Below are 21177 nucleotides of genomic sequence, written 5' to 3'. Positions count from 1 at the left end.
CAACCACATCCAGTTTGGCATCAATAAAAACTAGCAGCTGAAAAAGCAGTTGAAAAAAGCTGAAAACCATTTATCATGTAGTGTCAAATTTGAGGTTTTTAAGGTTTGGAGTTTCGGCATTGTTATCTTGTGACCTGCAAATCAATGGCCATCGCTGGATTGGCGTGGGGAACTGAGGAGCTCTGGGCTCCAGAGGTGCCGCCATTTGGGCTGGGCACGTTTTTAGATGAGCTTCTTTGCGCGGGCATTTCTTATGTGTGGCGATTGTAATCTTCGAAGACCGCCTAACTGCTTAATTAATGCGTTTTCGCTTTCTACTTTTCGTTTGTCGCGTGGCCAGACAATGACTAATCAGAAAATATAAGTAGCTTTTTGTCACATTCGGCATTCCACAGTCTTCGGGTGGAGACGTGTTTCTTTCAAGCTACGAATAGCAAGTTCTAAAAACTACAACAGTATAGTGAAAGTTAAACACAAAGTGTAAAGTGCAGTTTGCACAACTAACAATTATTGACTATAGTAATTATTTACTAAAATAAATAATTATTCCATATTGTTCTGGTAATTGTTATATGTGGACTTAGAACAATGAATCAAAACGACATACGTTCTCAGCGACAATGTGAACAAGACGAGCGCCGGCTCTCTTTACAACGCAACAATGCATACTTTTCTTTCGTCTCACCGCAAATCGGTGATCGAGCACCCTCACCTTCAACTAACTCGAAACTTTTGCCCTCAGCGAACGACAGACCGCGTTCTTGCTCTCCCTCTCTGCCTGCTTCGGCTCACAAGTCGTGGAGCGAAGAGACCGCCTCTCCTACCCCGCTCCTCTCGCAGCGCCAAACGACCGTCCCGGGTAACTGTAACACTGCAATAACGAGTGCAGTGACCTCACTGGCAACTGCCACAACATCAACTTCGTCAGCGGCCCAACTAATTATCGCTGTGCCAGCTGTAAATAATTCAGCAGCACTGACCGTTTGCAACAACAATAATGCACGTAAAGAAGAATCAAAACAAAAGCAGAAGTCGATTTCGACTGTGCAGACTGGCATGGATCGCTACATCCAAATCAAGAGAAAGCTCAGCCCTCAAAACAATAAGGCAGGTAATCAACCCAAAATCAATCGAACCAACAACGGCAATGAAAACTCTGCAGTAAATAATTCAAACCGATATGCTATCTTGGCTGATTCTGCGACCGAACAACCCAACGAAAAAACGGTAGGGGAACCAAAAAAGACCAGGCCTCCACCAATTTTCATACGAGAACAAAGTACAAATGCACTTGTAAATAAACTCGTTGCTTTGATTGGTGACAGCAAGTTCCACATTATCCCACTTAAAAAAGGAAATATTCATGAAATAAAACTACAGATCCAAACAGAAGCAGACCACCGTATAGTGACTAAATACCTAAATGATGCTGGTAAAAACTACTACACATACCAATTAAAAAGTTGCAAAGGGCTACAGGTAGTACTTAAGGGCATTGAAGCAACAGTGACACCAGCTGAGATAATTGAGGCTCTGAAGGCCAAAAACTTTTCTGCAAAGACAGCTATTAATATTTTAAACAAAGACAAAGTTCCGCAGCCACTATTCAAAATAGAACTCGAACCAGAGCTCCAGGCACTAAAGAAAAACGAAGTGCACCCAATATACAATTTACAGTACTTGCTACATCGGAGGATCACCGTGGAGGAGCCGCACAAACGTATCAATCCAGTTCAATGTACTAATTGCCAAGAATACGGCCACACCAAGGCATACTGCACCCTTAAGTCCGTATGTGTTGTCTGTAGCGAACCTCATACTACCGCAAACTGCCCCAAAAACAAGGACGATAAGTCTGTGAAGAAATGCAGTAACTGCGGGGAAAAACATACTGCAAACTACAGAGGCTGTGTGGTGTACAAAGAATTGAAGAGCCGCCTAAACAAACGTATTGCCACAGCACATACATACAACAAAGTCAATTTCTACTCTCCGCAACCGATTTTTCAACCACCCCTAACTGTCCCAAGCACTACTCCAACAATTTCTTTCGCTAGCGCCCTAAAATCCGGACTAGAAGTGCCCGCCCCACCGACAAGAACTGCTCATTCCGAACATACACCGACAAACATCCAACAAACACAACAAAGTGGCATCGAAGCTATGATGCTATCCCTACAGCAAAGCATGAAAGACTTCATGACGTTCATGCAAAATACTTTGCAAGAGCTCATGAAAAACCAAAATATCCTGATTCAACTTCTTGTATCTTCAAAATCCCCATAATGGCTTCCCTACGGATATCTCTGTGGAACGCAAATGGCGTTTCACGGCATACACAAGAGCTCACACAGTTCATTTACGAAAAAAACATCGACGTAATGCTACTATCAGAAACGCACCTCACAAATAAAAACAATTTTCATATACCAGGATACTTGTTCTATGGTACAAATCATCCAGATGGTAAAGCTCATGGAGGCACTGGAATACTCATCAGAAATCGCATAAAACACCACCACTTAAACAATTTTGACAAAAACTACTTACAATCTACGTCCATAGCCTTACAACTCAACAATGGTTCAACGACTCTAGCCGCAGTCTACTGCCCACCGCGCTTTCCAATCTCTGAGGATCAATTCATGGAATTCTTTAACACACTAGGTGACAGGTTCATCGCAGCGGGTGACTATAACGCCAAGCACACCCATTGGGGATCTCGACTTGTGTCGCCAAAGGGTAAGCAATTGTACAATGCGCTTACGAAGCCAGAAAACAAGCTAGACTATGTATCCCCGGGTAAGCCTACATACTGGCCAGCAGACCCAAGAAAAATCCCAGACCTGATCGATTTTGCAATTACTAAACATGTCCCCCGCAACATGGTCACCGCCGAAGCACTAGCAGATTTATCATCAGATCACTCACCTGTTTTTCTAAATATGCTAACTCGCCCCCACATCGTCGACCCACCGTATAGACTCACAAATTTTAGAACAAACTGGCCAAGGTATCAAAAGTATGTCTGTTCACACATAGAACTAACGACGGCATTATCTACAAAGGAGGATATAGACAAGTCAACGGAAACTCTTGAAAACATTTTAGTTTCGGCTGCAAAGGCTTCAACCCCGCCAGTGACGTATGCAAAACCAAACTACATCAAAACTAATCGCGAAATCGAGCGGCTGGTATTAGATAAACGACGCCTACGAAGGGATTGGCAGTCTAATAGATCACCAATTACTAAGCACATGCTTAAGATAGCCACACGCAGGCTTACCAATGCTCTCAAACAAGAGGAAAAAAACAGCCAACGTTCATATATCGAGCAACTCTCTCCCACCAGCACTAAGTACCCTCTTTGGAGAGCTCACAGAAACCTAAAGACTCCAATAGCGCCAATTATGCCACTCCGAAGTCCCTCTGGCACCTGGTTTCGAAGTGATGAAGAAAGAGCCAGTGCTTTCGCTGACCATTTACAAAATGTATTCCGACCAAATCCCTCTACCAACACATTTATTCTCCCTCCTTTAATAGCAGCCAATCTAGATCCTCAAGAACCCTTTGAATTCCGACCATGTGAACTAGCAAAGGTTATCAAAGAGCAACTGAACCCAAGAAAATCGCCTGGCTACGACCTAATAACTCCAAGAATGCTCATTGAACTCCCAAAGTGTGCTATTCTTCACATCTGCCTGTTGTTCAACGCAATCGCCAAGCTTGGATACTTCCCTCAAAAATGGAAAAAGTCGACCATAGTAATGATTCCAAAGCCAGGAAAAGATAAAACGCAGCCATCATCATATAGACCGATAAGCTTACTAACATGTCTTTCAAAGCTGTTTGAAAAAATGCTACTCCTTCGGATTAGCCCTCATCTTAGAATAAACAACACACTTCCAACACATCAATTTGGCTTTAGAGAAAAACATGGAACCATCGAACAGGTCAACCGAATCACGTCAGAAATTCGTACTGCTTTTGAACATCGAGAATACTGCACAGCCATTTTTCTAGACGTCGCGCAGGCATTTGACAGAGTGTGGCTCGATGGACTTTTGTTTAAAATAATCAAGCTGTTGCCCCAAAACACACATAAGCTACTGAAGTCATACCTATATAACAGAGTGTTTGCAATAAGATGCGATACAAGCACTTCACGCGATTGCGCAATCGAAGCTGGAGTGCCGCAAGGCAGTGTACTGGGTCCAATCTTATACACCCTGTATACGGCGGATTTCCCCATAGACTACAATCTAACAACCTCCACGTTCGCTGATGATACCGCGATACTCAGTCGCTCGAAATGCCCAATAAAAGCCACGGCACTCCTATCCCGACACTTAACATCTGTAGAACGATGGCTTGCCGACTGGAGAATTTCAATAAATGTTCAAAAATGCAAGCAGGTTACCTTTACCTTAAACAAACAAACATGCCCACCACTGGTCTTGAATAACATATGCATTCCACAAGCCGACGAGGTAACATATCTGGGAGTTCATCTGGACAGGCGGCTCACTTGGCGCAAACATATAGAAGCCAAATCGAAACATCTTAAACTTAAAGCAAGGAACCTCCACTGGCTCATAAATGCTCGCTCTCCACTTAGTCTGGAGTTCAAAGCTCTTCTATACAACTCCGTCTTAAAACCTATCTGGACTTATGGCTCCGAGCTGTGGGGCAACGCATCCAGAAGTAACATAGACATTATTCAGCGAGCACAGTCAAGAATTCTGAGAATTATCACTGGAGCGCCGTGGTACCTTCGAAACGAAAACATACACAGAGACCTAAAAATCAAATTAGTAATCGAAGTAATAGCTGAGAAAAAAACGAAGTATAACGAAAAGCTGACCACCCATACAAATCCCCTCGCAAGAAAACTAATCCGAGTATGCAGTCAAAGCCGGCTGCACCGCAACGACCTCCCAGCCCAGCAATAAACTTATTAGGGCATTAATGAAAAAAAAAAAACTATCACTAAGTGAAAGTTAATTAAGTTAGATTAAGATTTGAACACTTATTGTTAGTCTCTTAACACAAAGGGAAGATTCAATAAATAATAAAAAAAATTATAAAAAAAAAAAAAAAAAAAAAAAAAAGCTTTTTGTCTTCCCGCCAGTCTTCTTGCTTCTTTCTTCCTTCTGCCTTCTGCTTTCATTTCACTTTTCGCCCTAGCAATTCTTCGTCTTGGGGGGTTAATTGAGAGACCGCCCGGTTGGAGCTCGGTTGTGTTGTTGGGTTGAGCAAACAAATTGCATTAATTTGTGTCTTATTATTTAATAACAAAATAAATAGAGAACGGCCGACAACGAATTGATAGAGTGCTCTAGTTGGAGGTGGTTGGTATTTAGCACTTTGCTGGCGCCACTGGCCGACCAATTATATTAATTCCGATCAATTAGGAATCAAACGAATAGCAAGGATAAGTCGTTGTTTGCGTTTTTTTTCGTCTCAAATCCCCTGCGTTTGGCCTTATTTTCGCAGCTTTTAAACTGCAATTTGTTTGGCCAAAACTATTTGCCATTGAGGAAATCCCCCTTCAGTTGGGATTCTTTGTCCTTAAAAGCAGAATTTTAATTGCGGCTTTCCGATTGTCAAGAGGTGATTACTACATATCTTATATATTATGATGAGAAATCAAGGACTTTAGGGGATTTTTCCATGCACCTTGTGAGATTGGTTTGTGTTGGGTATGCCATTAATTGTGGTTGCACGGAACACACTATAACCTCGAATCACCAGTAGGTGACTACACAATCAAAATGTCATACTGACTCTGCACCTATTTCGCTTGTTTTTTTTTTTTGTTTTTTTTTTGTTTTTTTTTTTTATATTTATTTGCATTTTCCTTACCCAGCTTTCTAGCAAAACAAATTTGCTGTTCATTTATCGAAATATTTTCATTTGAGGTTCGAATCGGATTTTCATACATACGTACGTAGTCAACTGAACAGTTATATTCGGGGAAACCATAAAACCATAAATTTCGTATTTATTAATGTGCACACACACGTGTGTGAGTGGGTGATTGAGTGTGTGGAATGAAGGTGCATGGAATCGATATTTGGAGGCGCCCGAAAAGAGCAAAAGTGAATTGCCATGAATACCAGGTTGCCTGGCATTATAATGATTATGACGATGACTATGACTCTGACTATGATTATGATTATGGGAATCAAAGACGCTCAGCGCCTGCCTTCCCGATGGTATGTTGTGCCGCGTATATACATACATATATACTATTAATAATATTTTATGTGCAAAAATATTCCGATCGTGGTGGTTGGATGGCGGAAGGACGTGGGGAAGGCAGCTGGCCGTGTGTTATCAGCCAACAACACCCCAAAATAAAGCGAATGGAACCTGGGTCGAGATAATGCCGGGTCTGGAGTGCTGGCAGAGCTGGCCGAGCTGATATATACGTAGTATACATATTTATGTAGTTATAGTCCATCAAATGTGGGCTACGAATCTTTTTTTAGTCGCTCGCACAGCCGCGGCTTTGGCATGTGTAGACACTAAACTTATTAATAAAACATCGAGCCATATCAGCGGCGATTTTTGAGTTCCCAGTCTTCTGCTCGTTTTGGGATCTTTGGCTTTGGCGATGGCTTTGCCTTCGGCTTTGTGCATTGGATATCACCCTTGGCTCGACTTGGGTTCAGAACGAAACGAGTCGCCGATGCCATTTGCTGTTTGCATATCGCTCAGCCATTAATCGCTGCTGTTTTGTTGCTCTTTTTTTTTGTTTGCTTAAAAAGAACAACAATCACGCACATATATGTATGTATGTATATATGGCAAGGCGTACAACAACAAATGTTATTTTTAGCTTGGAGTATTTATAAATGGCCTTGGCGCTGAGCTCAGGGCCCCGGGGAGGTGAATAAAGCGGCCGAGTAAGAGTGAGGAATATGGAGAATCGTACTATATAGTCAGCCACGATCGTCCCAGTTTTACTGAGGCTTGTGTCTGCTTGTCGCTGATTTGATAACACCAGGAGATCAATCTAAATTGATCTAAGAGTTTTCAACTCTTAGAATGATGTATAAATAATGGAAATATTAATGTTTTACGGGCGCCTCTAATCTTTTGGTTCTTAAGTATTTCAGATTGCAAAGCACATATAATTCATGTCAGCTGGGACAGGTGGACTTTTAACCCTCAGCGTTCATCATACCTGTTGCTATATAACATTGAATTTGATTCTATAAATATTTTGAGTTTGCTCGGTAATTGCGGCTGATTAAAATACTAATTAATGATTATTATAAGTTTCACTTTCATTAATAATTGAATTACCTAGGTTTGTTTAATTGACACTTTGTTTGCACACTGATCTGAATTTCCAATTTGTCCGCTGTCATTCTGCTTAATATCCACCCATTCAATCCTTGCTGCTTTTCCTCCATAGAACCTTTTAAAGTTTCCCTCGGCTGGGCTTAACATTCATTCAACCATCTCTTGACAGCTGCAACTTGAGGAATGTACTACTCGATTCATACTTACCCTTGACTCTTATCGCGCTGCGCCCTTCGCACTTCTTACATACATATATCTTTGTTCGACAGGAACTGTCGCCTTACATAATGACTTAATAGCTTAAAGGAGAACAATAATATTAATGAACAGCGTTTCCTCACGAACGCTCAAGGAATTATTACGTATACGCCACATTGCACACAGCTTGGGGGGGGGGGGGGGAAAGATTTGAAATTAGTTTTTGGTGGGTTTGGCGGACTTGGAATGCTGACTTGGAACGCTGGCCAGAGAGCAGAGAATGAGCTGGGCGGGAATGAGCCATATAACTGGGCACTATAGTTAATAAAAATAATAATAATAATACCAGTTAAACCACTTTGCGTGCAATGGCAGACACAGAGGCAGCAGCACAACGACCAGCAGCAGCAGCAGCAACTTGCATGGAACTTGTTAAATTGTTAAACCCATCAAGACAACCCAGCCCCAAGTAGTTGGAGCCAGTCCATCCAGCCAGCCAGCCAGATACCCAGATAGCCAGGCAGCCACCCTGTCACCCAAACAAATGCAAACTGGACAAGATGGGAAGGACAGCTGAGGAGCAAGGGGCTAGCACACTCCTAAAAACTTATGCTTTTATTCAAAAGCAAACTAATATGGCTAAATAAATTAAAAGAAAAGAACAATTGAACTCGAAAGAAGAACGAATAACTGAGGATTTTATAGAAATGTCGTTGAAAGTGTTGCCATGTTTGTAGCACTCTAAATCAATTTGAATAATATATATATTCCTTTCGAATAATTCAGTGCAATAGAGAAAAAAGGTTTGACTACGATATTCCCAATTTCTTCAAGTGCACGTAAACAGATGTGACGCCGAGGCCACGTCGCGACGAATTGGCTGGGAAATACTCTTGAGAGCCTGTGAAGGCATCGATGAAATAGAAAACACTTCTAATAGGCGGTATGGCGAAGAGGAAGAGAGGCGTTGAAACTGGATAATCTTGATAGGGGAACTTCTTGCTGCATTTATGATTAGGACTGGAGGAGTTCCAATTTAGCCAGAATATTAGTTGGGGACTCTCAGCAGATGCGATCAGGCTAGTTCTATTAGGTTTTGTGCACTCAAAAATAAATGAGACACTGAAAGTAACTACATAAAATTTTGTTTTACTAGTTCTTGTCGTACTTATAATAAATATTATAAGGAAGATCCCAGAGATAAGGATTTGCAGAACATTTGGAATCAAACATTAGTCAAGACCAACTCGTGTTCATTTAACTGACATACAAGCGATTTGATTTCCTTCGTTTTTCATTTACAGATTTTGTTGAATCCCAAGTATTCATGGCCGAAAGGCATTGTAGCATTTTATTTGCCAACTGAACGGATTCTCCCTTAGTAACTATTTTCGGAAATTCTGTTTCCCTTCGGCACTCAACCCTTTTTTTTTGGTTTTTGAGGAAGGGGGTAGATGGATGGGGATGTAGGGATATAGCTTCTAACACGAGATGAGCTTTGAGTTTAAGTTTGCCAAGACGAGAGCTCTGCAACTCGGCTTGACTTGAGTTGTTGTGCCTTCTTGCTGTTGTATTTTGTGCCTTTTGGCGGCCGTTGCACATGTGGCGCGTATTCAAGTATTTCCCCACGGTCTATTTTTAGAAAATCCAGTTTTTTGGCAGCACCAACACTGTGGCAGCCAGTTCAGTTCAGCTCAGCTCCGCAGTCTGCTTTGCATGACAAACGGAGAGGAAGCGAGAGGGTCCGAGCGTAGACAGAGATGGCCAACCGCGATGCCGACCTGCAGCACAGATTGTGCAGGCTCCTTTGCCACTCATAACTAACTCCTCATAGCTCCACCGCTCATAAATGCTTCACTTCGCGGCAGAGTTGAACTCAGCAAAATTTTTGGCAAACGACCTCAAAAGTCACTGTAAGCAGCCCTTCACTTTCACACGACCCAAAGCTGCAACTTGGATGGAAACGCAGTCCAAAAATGGTTAGGACCAGTCGGAACGCCCCTCCTATCCTTATCGCGGTTTTCTCTCTCTACACTTTGAAAATCTAGCTATTTTTTAAATAAATCTTTATTCACTATGCTAGAAATGAATTTACCTTTCTGTACTATATAATATCGTTCAGAATTTGAGAAACATGGATGCACAGATGGTTTTGTCTTTTATACAGTATCAGTAGATAAGACAAGAAGTCTATCAACAATGATCCTGATTGTAAATTGTTTTCAGGCATTTAAAGAACCTATCTCAATATGTTTGGTAAAGACAGTGCTGAACTCTGTTGAAGTACATTATTATTATTATGTACAATGTTAGCAAATGGATTTCCACTGTTTTTAAGCACATTCGCCCATGAATTGTTTGCAGTGCACTTGTGTCTTTCTCTTTGTGGCTTCGTTTGGGCTGTGCCATGCTTGTTAAATGCCAAAGCTGCCGTCACGGGTTGTCTCCTTTTACGGACAGCAAAGCGGCGCCTCATAATGGGATGAGCACAGGGGCTGCCGAGGGGTTGGATGGAGTTTCAGTTGGAGCTGCTGAACTAAGGCATCGCACAGCTCCCCTTTTCCATAACCCCCCGGCCTCATCATCATCATCATCATCATCAGCGCCGCTTTTGGTCTCTTTGAAAGTGAAATTTGGTAAATTTGTAACACATGTGCGGACAATGCTGCCATACATTCGTCCTCATCCCATCTCAACCAGGCCGAGAATGATCTTAACTGGAAACACTTTTCCACTCAGAAATGCATTTTGATGTTGGCATGTCAGTGTGGGTTGAATGGATAATTTACAATAATAAATAGAGTAAGTTAGGAGACTAATTCCACTTTGAAGCCCTAACAATTTGCTGCAGATTTCATATGAATTTAATTCTATTTTAAAGCAGTGCCTTTTGTTGATTTGTCTATTTAGTTATATTTGATTGCATATTTTTACAAGCTGTTGGCATGCGTAATTTTGCATCAAGAGACAATTCGAAGTGAAATAGTGCGATTCAAAAAGGGACTTAGATTTCAGCATCAAAACAGCAATGGCAATAAAGAAGAAACTAACAACGGATTAAATTTCATCCGACAATAGAGAACGTTAAGCAAAAGTACTTAGTTTGTTTTATATTTGGAATTCTACTCCCGAATAATGAATAGAGAAATGAACAAGGGTTTTCAACCTTTAATTTATTCCAGCCAAAAAAAAAGTGTCATTCGAATTACCCAGCACATTATGGCCATCAAAGAATTTGAAACAAAAGTAGATTTTTTCTTGGAAAAGCGAAAATGGTTTTTTCTTTGGCTTTTTCGCTACATTTTTCGATTACCATTTTTGTTCTTCCATTACATCAGCAATGACGTTAACTAGGATTATTTGCCTCGTACTTCAAAAGTTCAAGGGTATGATGGTATGATGGTCAGCAAAGACAAGTAAAATAGTAATAATAATTCCAATTAAACGCTTTTTAGATGCCTAAAAAAGTGTGGGGATTTTAAACTTGTTAAAGACCCCATTCAACACCGCTAATCAGGAATTATTGACGAGTTGAGGAAAATCAGCAATGGAAATGAGTAAATAATTGTCTCAACCCAGCCACTTTGTTTATTTTTTCAATTTCAATTTTTTTTTATCACGCACAAATTGAAGTTTAAGCCTCATTTGTTTTCCCTGTTTGCCTTTCCATGAAATTGTTATTGTAGGAGAACTCTGTTCACTTTCATTCAACAAATTGCATGCTGGTTGTATTTGGCCATTGATGCTCGATTTCAATTCGAATCACGGATTTGCGACTCAGGAGAAGAGGTGGAAAATGTTTGTGAAATGAAGGGGAGAGTTCGTTTGTGTTCTAATTTGATTGCAGGGTGTCATACGGATGGAGAATGTTCTGAAAAATGTTTTCAACTATCTTTTCAGGTCTAAAATCCGAGCAGTAGAAGAAATAAAAGTCAGAAGTTTCTAATTAGGTTATGAGTAGAACAAGCTGTGCGAGACACAACAAATTTTTGTGTACTAATAATCAACAATTGAAGTAATTAAATGTGCCAATACTACATTTGTATGAACTGTTATCTTACAAAATAGTATATTTCGTACCTTGTCATTTGCTTACTATTTGTGGGTCATAGGCAATACAATCAGCTCGCCTGTCATGAGCTGTCGTTTTCACAAGACTCCTTCATGAAAAGGCCAATCCTTCGTCCTGTTGCATGGAGTGTCCTTGCGGCGATGGAGCTCGTGTGACCCGACCAAGATGGGCCTTCATTTGTCATACACATTTGACAGGGTGCTGTCCTCCTCCTGTCTCGTCCCGCATCCTCGCTCAATTTTCAGTCAGCCATTGAGGCGTAAATTTAAAGGCTCCTCCGTCGCTTCTCATCATTGGATTGGAGTCCCTTTTTCCCGCACTTCTAATTAGAAACGGCCCGCTCACATGGTCCCTCGCTCGCTGAAAGCGTCTCGAAGTACGATGAAATCAAATTGCACATTTGGGCTCGATAATCTAACTAATGGTGGTCCATTTAAGGCCAAACATCCCCATCTCAGCCCATTCATAGGGGCCTTTGAACCCTTTTTCCGAGTCTCTCCACGTGCGGGTTTTCTGTGTGGTGATAGATAATGTTTCATTGTGATACAGTTTTTGTGGCACGGGTTTGTTGGGGTCCCCGCTTGTGGGGTTAACTTGTTGATGATTGATAGCAGCCAGAGGATTTAAATGGCTGTCGCCGTGGGTGTGGAATTGTCCTTGAACTGATTGTGCCACCGAGGCGAATAACAAATAATCGTAAATCGAAAATAAATTGAATCCCGTAGGGGAATTGGAAGTTGTACGAAGTCTTGGTTTTATCAGCAGCTGTTGTTATCTATAAGATTTCTTTATAATGGATTAGGATTATTATTATTATTATTATTAAGCTGAGTCACGTGGATGTGTTTGTATTCTAAAGGAACCTACACGTATTCATATGTTCTTATTTTCGTCACTTTATCAGTGAACACGATGGCTCTTTAATCGTATGAATCGTACGATACGATAAGACAATGTTTTTATAGCTTATTTATGTGCTAAATATAGAGAGTAAAAGGGTCCAAAGGGGGCATAGAAATTCCATGTCCCTGAAAAGCAAGCTACATTTTTTTGGCGGAGGTAAATATTTTTACAGTTTTTTTTATTTTTGTTTGATGTTAATACTTAGTATTAACTTAATACTTACGTTAATAAATTAGAAAATCATAAAAGGAGTAAGGGCTTGATTCAAACCTGCCCCAATAAAATGTAATCAGCTAAGAAATAAATCGAGAGTCCACCGAATCCGCGTAAATGACAAAGAAATCAGCCAGATGCGAGATTGATTTGGAAGTGAAACTGATAATGCTGCTGTCATATGATATGGTATGATATGGCATGATATGGTATGATATGATACGGTATGGTATGGTATGGCGGTATGCCTGGTGATGTAGGACTTTAAACCCACCCGGCAGTGAGTCAACTAGTGGATTCGATGACAATTGTCGGCGGCAGAAGCACGCACATTGTGATGGTGCGTGATATTTGTGTTTATATAGCACCCCCCTGGCAAACCCCCACATTTTTGGTTCCTCAAAAATCGCCACTTCACCCACTTTGCCTGCGAGGAGCTCCCCTGGTGATGTTTGTTTGTCGATATATGTGCAATGTAATGTCGTGTTGGTTTATCCAACGGCCAATGGATTGTCGTGTTCGCGTCTGGTTTCTATTTTTAGTATGCAGGTTTTATTTTTAGACAACTCGACAATTTGTACGCACATACATAAGTATGAATGTATGTGTGTATACACACGTGCAGCAGCAAAAAACTTCGTCTGAAAAGTGCAATAAAGACGGTTCCCCGCCGCCGACTGCAACTTGTTGCGCTGTGCGACAGAGAGGATGGACGGAGTGAGAGAGATGGAGACGGAGACAGCCAGAGAGCAAGAGAACAAGAGAGCATCATGTTAAATGCGGCCCACGTTGCGGCTACGCGATTTTTATATTTTCACATTACACAACTTGTAGCTCTTTATTTGTTGATTACAACTCAGTTGCACGCTCTCTCCCTCTGCGATTTCCTCTCTCATTTTGTCTATTTCTCTGTTTTGGCCTCTCCGCGGCTGCTTTTCACATTTAACGTTAAACGTTTTATCACGTCTTGCGCCTCGGTTTTCGATTTGTTTCTCATATTTTCTTTGATATGTGGCTCTATTTTTAGACGCTCCTCCTTTGCCCCTCGCCTTCTCCTCTTCACTAGCTCTCTCTTTCTCTCTCTCTCTCGCACTCTCTGTTTACTTTATAAATATTTAAATTGTTGTCACGTACTAAGTTCTTAATAGGTTACGTTATGTGTTTATTTAACTCATTTTGATTAGAAGTCGAGAAAAATACGGCAGAGCCACACGCGCACCGCATACTCGTCGCTCGATTCCCGTTACAAAGTTCAACTTTAACTCTTGCGCCTTTGTTATTAAAGCCACTCGACTTTCGGTTAGCTGGGGTGGCCAAAACAGCAAACAGCCCACATCCGCTAATGCATAAAATCCCCCACACAGATGTTCGGCTCTCCCGAACTAATTGTTTACTCAAGTGTAATTAGGTAAGAGGAATAGAAAATAGGCAAATATCAACAGAAAGGTAAATACATACGTGCTCACAATTAAATAATTTCTATATCATTATTTAGTTCAGCATTAATTAGGAGTTAAATTTTTCATACGTTCACATGTATGTACATAACAACATGGAAAGTTGTTTAGGTGACTTGCAAAAGTATATTGTCTTCATTCTTTGAATCCGACGATTAACTGCGTGCCTTAAAGAACTTTTAACTAAACGATAGAGAACATTATTGTCCTCTTGTCCGACTCTTTGATACCAGTTACTTAGCTCAACGACCAAGAAGTTTCTACTTCTTAGCAGTTCCAGCTAACTGTTTATAGCTCCTAAGATTTCGATGATTATACGGACAACAAACAGACGGACATTGAGAGACTGCACTTATACTTTATAGGGTCGGAAATCAATCTTGTATCAACCTTGAACAGACTAGACTTACCATATAGCTAAATCTTGCAAAATCTGTCTTTAAGGATACAATGCAAATTGGAGTTCGTTATTTATTAGTTGATGGTCAACAGAGAATTTTGAATTAAATTTCTAAACGCTTAACACACAAATTTTGCTATATGAAACTTGAGATTTTGTCCTAAAATAGCCCCAAAAATGGGTTCCGAAAGGTTGGCCCGCGCCTAGATCGACGTCCTTGGATGTTGGCGACTTTGTAGTAAACCTGGCAACATGATTAGTGCTTAGGCATGTTCATCTTAAACGGCTTCTTCAGGTCTGCGGCAATCTTTTTTTGGATGGCCGGCGGAATGTTCTTGGCCACCCCCGGCTGAGAGCTGAGGAAGGAGATTTCGAAGAGCGAGGGCCGGCTGGAGTAGACATTGTGTAACATGCTGATGAACCAGAAGAGCAGGTCGTCCATGTTCTCGAGCGTGCACTGGGCGAAGACGGCTCCCGCATCCCGGCCGTGTTGGTGGGAGTCGAAGAGGGCGACGATCGAGGCTCGGAAATCGAAGGTTACCATCACCGTTCGACTGTCCGCTATGATGGCGGCGAAGAGGTTAGTGGGTACATTGTTTCGCACGCTGGCGTGCTGGAACATCTGGAGTGTTATCTGGAAAACCCGCGACAACTGCACAGCAACGTTCCGGTTGTACATGGGATTGCTGGGATCGGCCTCCATGTGCGTGTAAAACCACTCCTCCAGCCGGAAGTTCATCTTGTGCTGCGACCGAATGGCGGCGATAGCATCCGGAATGTTGAGGTTGAGATTCCTGGCGTGCGGCGTATTAGTTGTAATCACATTGTGGTACACGCTGTTTCCGTCGTTAATGGCGTTGCCGAAGAGCTCCCATCCCCGCAGCGGCAGATCGGAGACCCTGTGATAGAATCTGTCCGCCTTGGCCACCTTGTCGGCCAGTATTAGGGAAATGATGGTGCAGGAGTTGGTGCCGCTCCGCTGGAACTCCCCGAATCGCGACTGACAGAAGTCGCGCGGAAACCACCAGATGTTCAGGTTGTCGATCTGCTCGTGAATGGCCATGGCGCCGGGTTTTTGATCGCCCGGGGATCGGTTGTTGGTCCTCGGATCCTGTGTTCAGCGACGTCTTAATCTTAGGTTGCGTTTCCGGATCCTGGTGCTCCGGAGACGCAGTGGTAAACCCGGCCCTGGCGCTGTTTCCGTAGTGCCACTGTCACATAGTTCGCAAGTGCAATGACCCCTAGGCTTCAAGGCGCACGTGTGGGTATAGAGTTGGTGGTTTATGTGGGGATCTAGTGATCGAACCCGTCAACAGCACTATGTCCTCGGATTCGGGATCGAGCTCAGGATTGCCGCAACTCCTCTCCACTCCACTACGCTCTAAGCACGGGCTTTGGATTTCAAGTAAACATCGAATTTTGAGTGTCTTTTGCCGGAGGAGCGTTCGACGGGTAAAGGTGAAAACTTTCGAGTCGGAAAGACAAAAATTTCTAGACCAACAACTGACAAATAACGAACATGATGTGAGATTTCAGACCTACGGGGATCTGATTATGAAAATGAGAGCCCATTTGACGCAATTTGAAAAGGTATTGCTACGTTCTTATAGGTCCTTGAATATAGTATTTCCATTTTACATTTAAAGTAATTGTAATAGTTGAAACTATATGATTATTCCAACAAATTTTAAGGTGTTCTAGCTCTATGTGAGCATTACACCTTACTATGCTAAAGGAGTACATTCAGAGTTTTTCAATTAGCTTAGTTAAAAACTCATCAATGAAATTGAAATGGTTTTTAGATTTTGTCTACTTCAGCGCAACAGCTATTTACATCCATGATACCGACTTAAGTATTTTTTAACTTAAATAGGTTGTTTATAGACCAATCTATATACGTATTAAACAAGAAGATCTGCTAATCTAGATTCTAGGAAAGACGATTTCCGCCTTAGCCACACATAAATGTATTCAAATGCCATTCTTGGAAACGCGTTTCGCATTGTGTCAAAATGGTGCGCAAATATTTATCAGTGGCGCCCAAATTTAGCTAGCCCAGCCAAGTAGTTCTAATTTTAAATTGCAACATTGAAGAATATACAGCTTAAAAAACAAAAACAAATATGGTTTGCGAAGTGTGTCGAAAATGCAAATTTATGGCTGGCTGCTTGAGCATTTTGTTGATTGAGATTGGGGTGCTCTAAAGATTACCCGCGTCTAAGTGGCTACACTTTGAATTCCTCGTGAATATTTGTTTGAAATTATCAGGAAAATTTGTGAATTCCTAAGGTTTTCCTAAGTCTCTTATCATGTCTTAAGGATTGGTTTTGCTTTTAATTAAACTCAGCTTATGGCTTTTCAAAGCAATTCGATATTAATCAATTTTATGTTCTATTGCTGGAAATTTAATGTGCTCCACAGTTAACCGATGTCCCAGTCGTTTGTGGCAACTTTTTTTTAAATTAACTATAATCAAATAGTTGCCCTACATTCCGTTATATACTGGCTTTCGCATTTCTTTTATTCTTTTAATTAAACTTACACGTGAGCCTGTTAAAAAAAAAAAAAAAGACAAACAGGGATGAACGCCATCATCCGACCGAACAGTTGAGTAATCCAATCCCATGGAATAAGCTTTCGCTTTAGCGCAAACAATCAGGACAATGCTGTGGGGAGGGATTGTGTTGGCGTGGACAGGGATAATAACAAACATATGTCTGAAACGAAATCGCCGGCGATATATATATTTAATGCCTCAAACGAAATTGCATAATGGCAAAATCAACGCATGCATAATTAATAATAACAAGCTGTGCGCTCCGCATTATGGGCCTCCATTCCGGAGGATACATATGTACGAATGTATATGGCATTCCTTGGTGGAAAAAGGCCTCTGCAGTAGCTGATAAGCTACTTATCAGTGATTCGCTCCCAATTCCCATGGCAAAGAACTGAACAGCCTAATTAAAAAATTCCTAAGCTCGTTTCGGCTGCCGACGGACGAGTGGTCAACGATATTGAAGTTGGACATTCCAACATTTGACATTTCCCTGCGTGGGCACTTGCCTGGCATCCGGTTGCCTGTTGGAGTACACCCAGCGTCATTTCCCTTTTGCGTCCTTTGCGACACTCAGCAGTTCCAGCTTATTGATAAACAGAGAAAAATAATCGTCCTACTTGATTCCCAATTTAGTTTGGTATTTTTGAGTAAAGCAGTTGTTTAAATAAGCTAAGAATTGATATAGTATGTTAATTTCGAACGTAATTGCTTAAGAATACATTTATTTTAGAGTCTTTAATATTATATCCTGCCATAATTTATTCTCTGTGTCCTGGGCAGTCGGACTGCAGCTGCTTTCCAGCTTCTCTGCCTTGCAGCTCTTTCGTCTGAATCAAGCCAAGTGTCTGAAATGCGTTCAGCATGCTGTTTTCTATTTGTGTTTGCCTTTGTCAAACATGCATTTTTATTATGCAAAGGGGTCCTTGGCAGTTTCAATTGCGTCCTCACTTAGCTTCGGCTCGGTCCTGCTCCTCGCGCAACGCTTCTGCTCCTGTCTCTGGTCCTACTCTCAACTGATCCTTCTTCTCCGTTCCCATCATTGCAGTGTGAGAATCCGTTGGGACCCATAGGCGTCGCGCTGAACGGCCCCGGCCTAAGGGGCCATGACGCGTTGGCCCTTTAATCTACTACTCTTGCTGTCGGTGGCGGTACGCGACTGTAGCAATCATCGCACCGTCCTCACTGTCGGCTACCTAACGGCCCTCACTGGCGATCTCAAGACGCGTCAGGGACTGGCCATTTCCGGTGCCCTGACTATGGCCCTGGATGAGGTAAGTACTAGCTTCGATTTATTTGTAATAATAGCAAATATCTGAACTCGATAGTATTCAAACTGCGTCATCAAAGTTGTACCTTTTTTTTTTTAGATAGAATTGTTATTGAAAGTCTTTCGTTTTCGTTCCGGAAACAGGTCAACAAAGATCCCAATCTTCTGCCAAATGTGTACCTGGATCTGCGCTGGAATGACACCAAGGGGGACACGGTACTGGCCACCAAGGCCATCACCGAGATGATATGCGATGGCATCGCCACCATTTTTGGCCCGGAAGGACCTTGCTATGTGGAGGCCATCGTCTCGCAGAGTCGAAACATTCCAATGATTTCCTACGTATGTATTTTAAGCTCCTGACTTATGACGCCTCCCCGCAGCGGCGGGTGCAGACAATTTCACGCACCACATTTTTCATGCAAGTGAAGTTCTTATTTCTTTTCGTTTTCCCCCTTTCAACAGAAATGTGCAGAGTACCGTGCATCCGCCATACCGACATTCGCCCGCACCGAGCCGCCAGATACACAGGTGAGCAAGAGCCGGGAGCAACAGGTGGATGGATGGATGTGTGGGTGGTTGGGTTCAAGACGAGACGAGACGAGGAGGCGGGTCGGGGTGGCCTTCCTTGCGGTGGCTTTGAGTCTCGACAGGCACAGCCATTTAGCCTCGGATTATCCTCAAACCGGGGACAACAAACGCCAGAATGAGAAGGACAAAAGAAGAGTACGAACGCCCGCAAGAGAAAAACAATGCAATGTTTTGCCAGAAGAAATGGGTAGTGAGAATACAAAATAATAAGATTAGCTCAATTTTAATATTCATACATATGTTAGGTAAGGGGTCCCTCTTCGCAGAAACCAGAGAAAAAATGTGCTTTGTAGAGCATGTTTTCTTGTTTATGGTTTGAAATGAATTTTCATAATTTTGTATGTCATATTTGCAGCGAGGAAATGAGTAAAATCCATTAACCGCAAACACCATAGGCAAATCTCTTTAAAGTATTTGCAGTTGTGGTTCACCTAGTGTTTCTAGAATGTCATCCCATGTCGTAGCTAAATAAAAGCCGTTGATTTGTGTGCTAGCTCCGCATATCAAACTCTTAATCCTTTGACATTTTACTTGATGCTCACTCTGCTCACTCTCGTGTTTTTCAGGTCGTTAAGTCGCTGCTTGCCCTTCTGCGATATTATGCGTGGAATAAGTTTTCCATTCTGTACGAGGATGTGTGGAGTCCGGTGGCTGATCTGCTGAAAGATCAGGCCACCAAGAGAAATATGACGATCAACCACAAGCAGTCGTTCATTGATAATCGAGTCAAGTGCTGTGAGCAGATGCTGGACTGCTGTCGTTCTGGGTATTGGTACCAGGTGAGGGAGGAATGATTGAAATTTAACCCAAATCGAATCTAATTTGTATGTGTTTTCATTTTTTCCGCAAACAGCTGGTGCAAAACACGATGAATCGCACACGAATCTACGTATTTCTGGGGGCGGCGAATAGTCTGGTGGACTTTATGAGTTCCATGGAGACCGCTGGTCTGTTTGCCCGTGGCGAGTATATGGTGATCTTTGTCGACATGATGGTCTATTCCGAGAGGTACTTGATTTTGGGGAGACACCTTTTCGTCCAGCGGTTTAAAAATTGCTTCTTGAATTGCTCGTTTTGCAGGGAGGCAGAAAAGTACTTGCGCAGAGTGGATCAAATAACATTCATGTCCAATTGCCATAGCACGGAGAACTTCAATCAAATGGCCCGCAGTCTTCTCGTCGTGGCATCCACGCCACCCACAAAGGATTACATACAGTTCACTAAACAAGTGCAGAAGTACAGCTCAAAGCCGCCGTTCAATTTGGAAATTCCCAGGCTGTTTGTAGAAAGTAATTTTAGCAAGGTATGTGCATTATAATGTGTAAAAGCCCTGCAGATATAAATTCTATCTTTTCTTTTCGATTCCGATTAGTTCATATCGATCTATGCCGCGTACCTGTACGATTCGGTAAAGCTGTATGCCTGGGCTGTGGACAAAATGCTGCGGGAGGAGACCCGAGTCTTGACCGATGATGTGATCTTCGAGGTGGCCAGCAACGGAACACGTGTAATCGATACCATAATCAAAAACCGTACTTATATGAGTGAGTTTATCCACTGGCCGACCGATTTTATTTCAAATAATATATCTCTGATATACTTCATCTTTTCCCACCGAAGGCATAACTGGATCCAAAATTAAGATCGATCAATATGGCGATTCGGAGGGTAATTTTTCGGTCCTGGCCTACAAGCCACACAAGTGGAATAACTCGAACAACATGCCCTGCAACTATCACATGGTTCCTGTAGCTTACTTTCATCAAGGCGAAGAACATCCAGTGAGTGAGTCGTCTTCTCTTTTTTAGTTTGCCTTTCTTTCAATTGGTTACCGCTTATCTTGCGTGTCCCACGAAATTTCATCATTTAACTCATCATTCATATTTTGTTGCATACGACAGGAGTACAAGCTCATCAATGGCTCCATAGATTGGCCATCGGGCGGTGAGAAGCCCGCAGATGAACCGATGTGCGGTTTTGCAAACGAGCTGTGTAAAAAGGACGACACCCACTATACGTCCACTGTCGCCGCTGTGGTTTTGGGCGTATTGCTCTTCTGCTCAGGTGTTATCACCATGAGTATATATCGGAAGTGGAAGATCGAGTTGGAGATTGAGGGCTTACTCTGGAAGATCGATCCGAACGAAATAAAGGGTTATTCTGGCAACGAGATTGTCTCCTCACCGAGCAAAGTAAGTCGAT

At 42.1% G+C, this 21177-nt stretch overlaps 3 protein-coding genes across 8 annotated transcripts in view, besides 2 other annotated features; 2 read left to right on the top strand and 1 right to left on the bottom strand.

Moving 5' to 3' along the window:
- The window catches only part of CG42637 (uncharacterized protein), a 74043-nt gene that overhangs the window by 17119 nt on the left and 35747 nt on the right, over nucleotides 1-21177 (top strand). The gene's annotated exons all lie outside the window — the stretch shown is intronic.
- The window catches only part of Gyc76C (Guanylyl cyclase at 76C), a 42627-nt gene that overhangs the window by 17119 nt on the left and 4331 nt on the right, over nucleotides 1-21177 (top strand). For all 4 annotated transcript variants that reach the window (NM_001170003.2, NM_001170004.2, NM_001275134.1 and 1 more), the window contains 9 exons: nucleotides 18163-18388; nucleotides 18529-18726; nucleotides 18850-18915; nucleotides 19542-19754; nucleotides 19829-19983; nucleotides 20056-20278; nucleotides 20348-20519; nucleotides 20596-20756; nucleotides 20877-21167. In NM_001170003.2, the coding sequence (NP_001163474.1) occupies nucleotides 18221-18388; nucleotides 18529-18726; nucleotides 18850-18915; nucleotides 19542-19754; nucleotides 19829-19983; nucleotides 20056-20278; nucleotides 20348-20519; nucleotides 20596-20756; nucleotides 20877-21167 (1647 nt within the window). In that variant the 5' untranslated portion in view covers nucleotides 18163-18220. The remainder of the gene's footprint in view (nucleotides 1-18162; nucleotides 18389-18528; nucleotides 18727-18849; nucleotides 18916-19541; nucleotides 19755-19828; nucleotides 19984-20055; nucleotides 20279-20347; nucleotides 20520-20595; nucleotides 20757-20876; nucleotides 21168-21177) is intronic.
- Nucleotides 378-5105: a mobile genetic element.
- Nucleotides 14438-14496: a mobile genetic element.
- Nucleotides 14634-16042, bottom strand: Vtld (Viral tegument-like deubiquitinase). Its single transcript, NM_140889.2, has one exon. The coding sequence runs from the start codon at nucleotides 15618-15620 to the stop codon at nucleotides 14814-14816; it is 807 nt and encodes a 268-aa protein (NP_649146.1). The 5' UTR covers nucleotides 15621-16042; the 3' UTR covers nucleotides 14634-14813.

Source organism: Drosophila melanogaster, chromosome 3L, assembly GCF_000001215.4.
Source record: "Drosophila melanogaster chromosome 3L".
NCBI classification, from domain to species: domain Eukaryota; kingdom Metazoa; phylum Arthropoda; class Insecta; order Diptera; family Drosophilidae; genus Drosophila; species Drosophila melanogaster.
The sequence above is the reverse complement of the archived record's forward strand: the minus strand, read 5'-3'. Positions and strand labels throughout refer to the sequence as shown.

What these genes read in the sequence shown, in the direction of transcription:
- Vtld (NM_140889.2), bottom strand. Translation starts at nt 15,620, where the DNA reads ATGGCCATTCACGAGCAGATCGACAACCTGAACATCTGGTGGTTTCCG.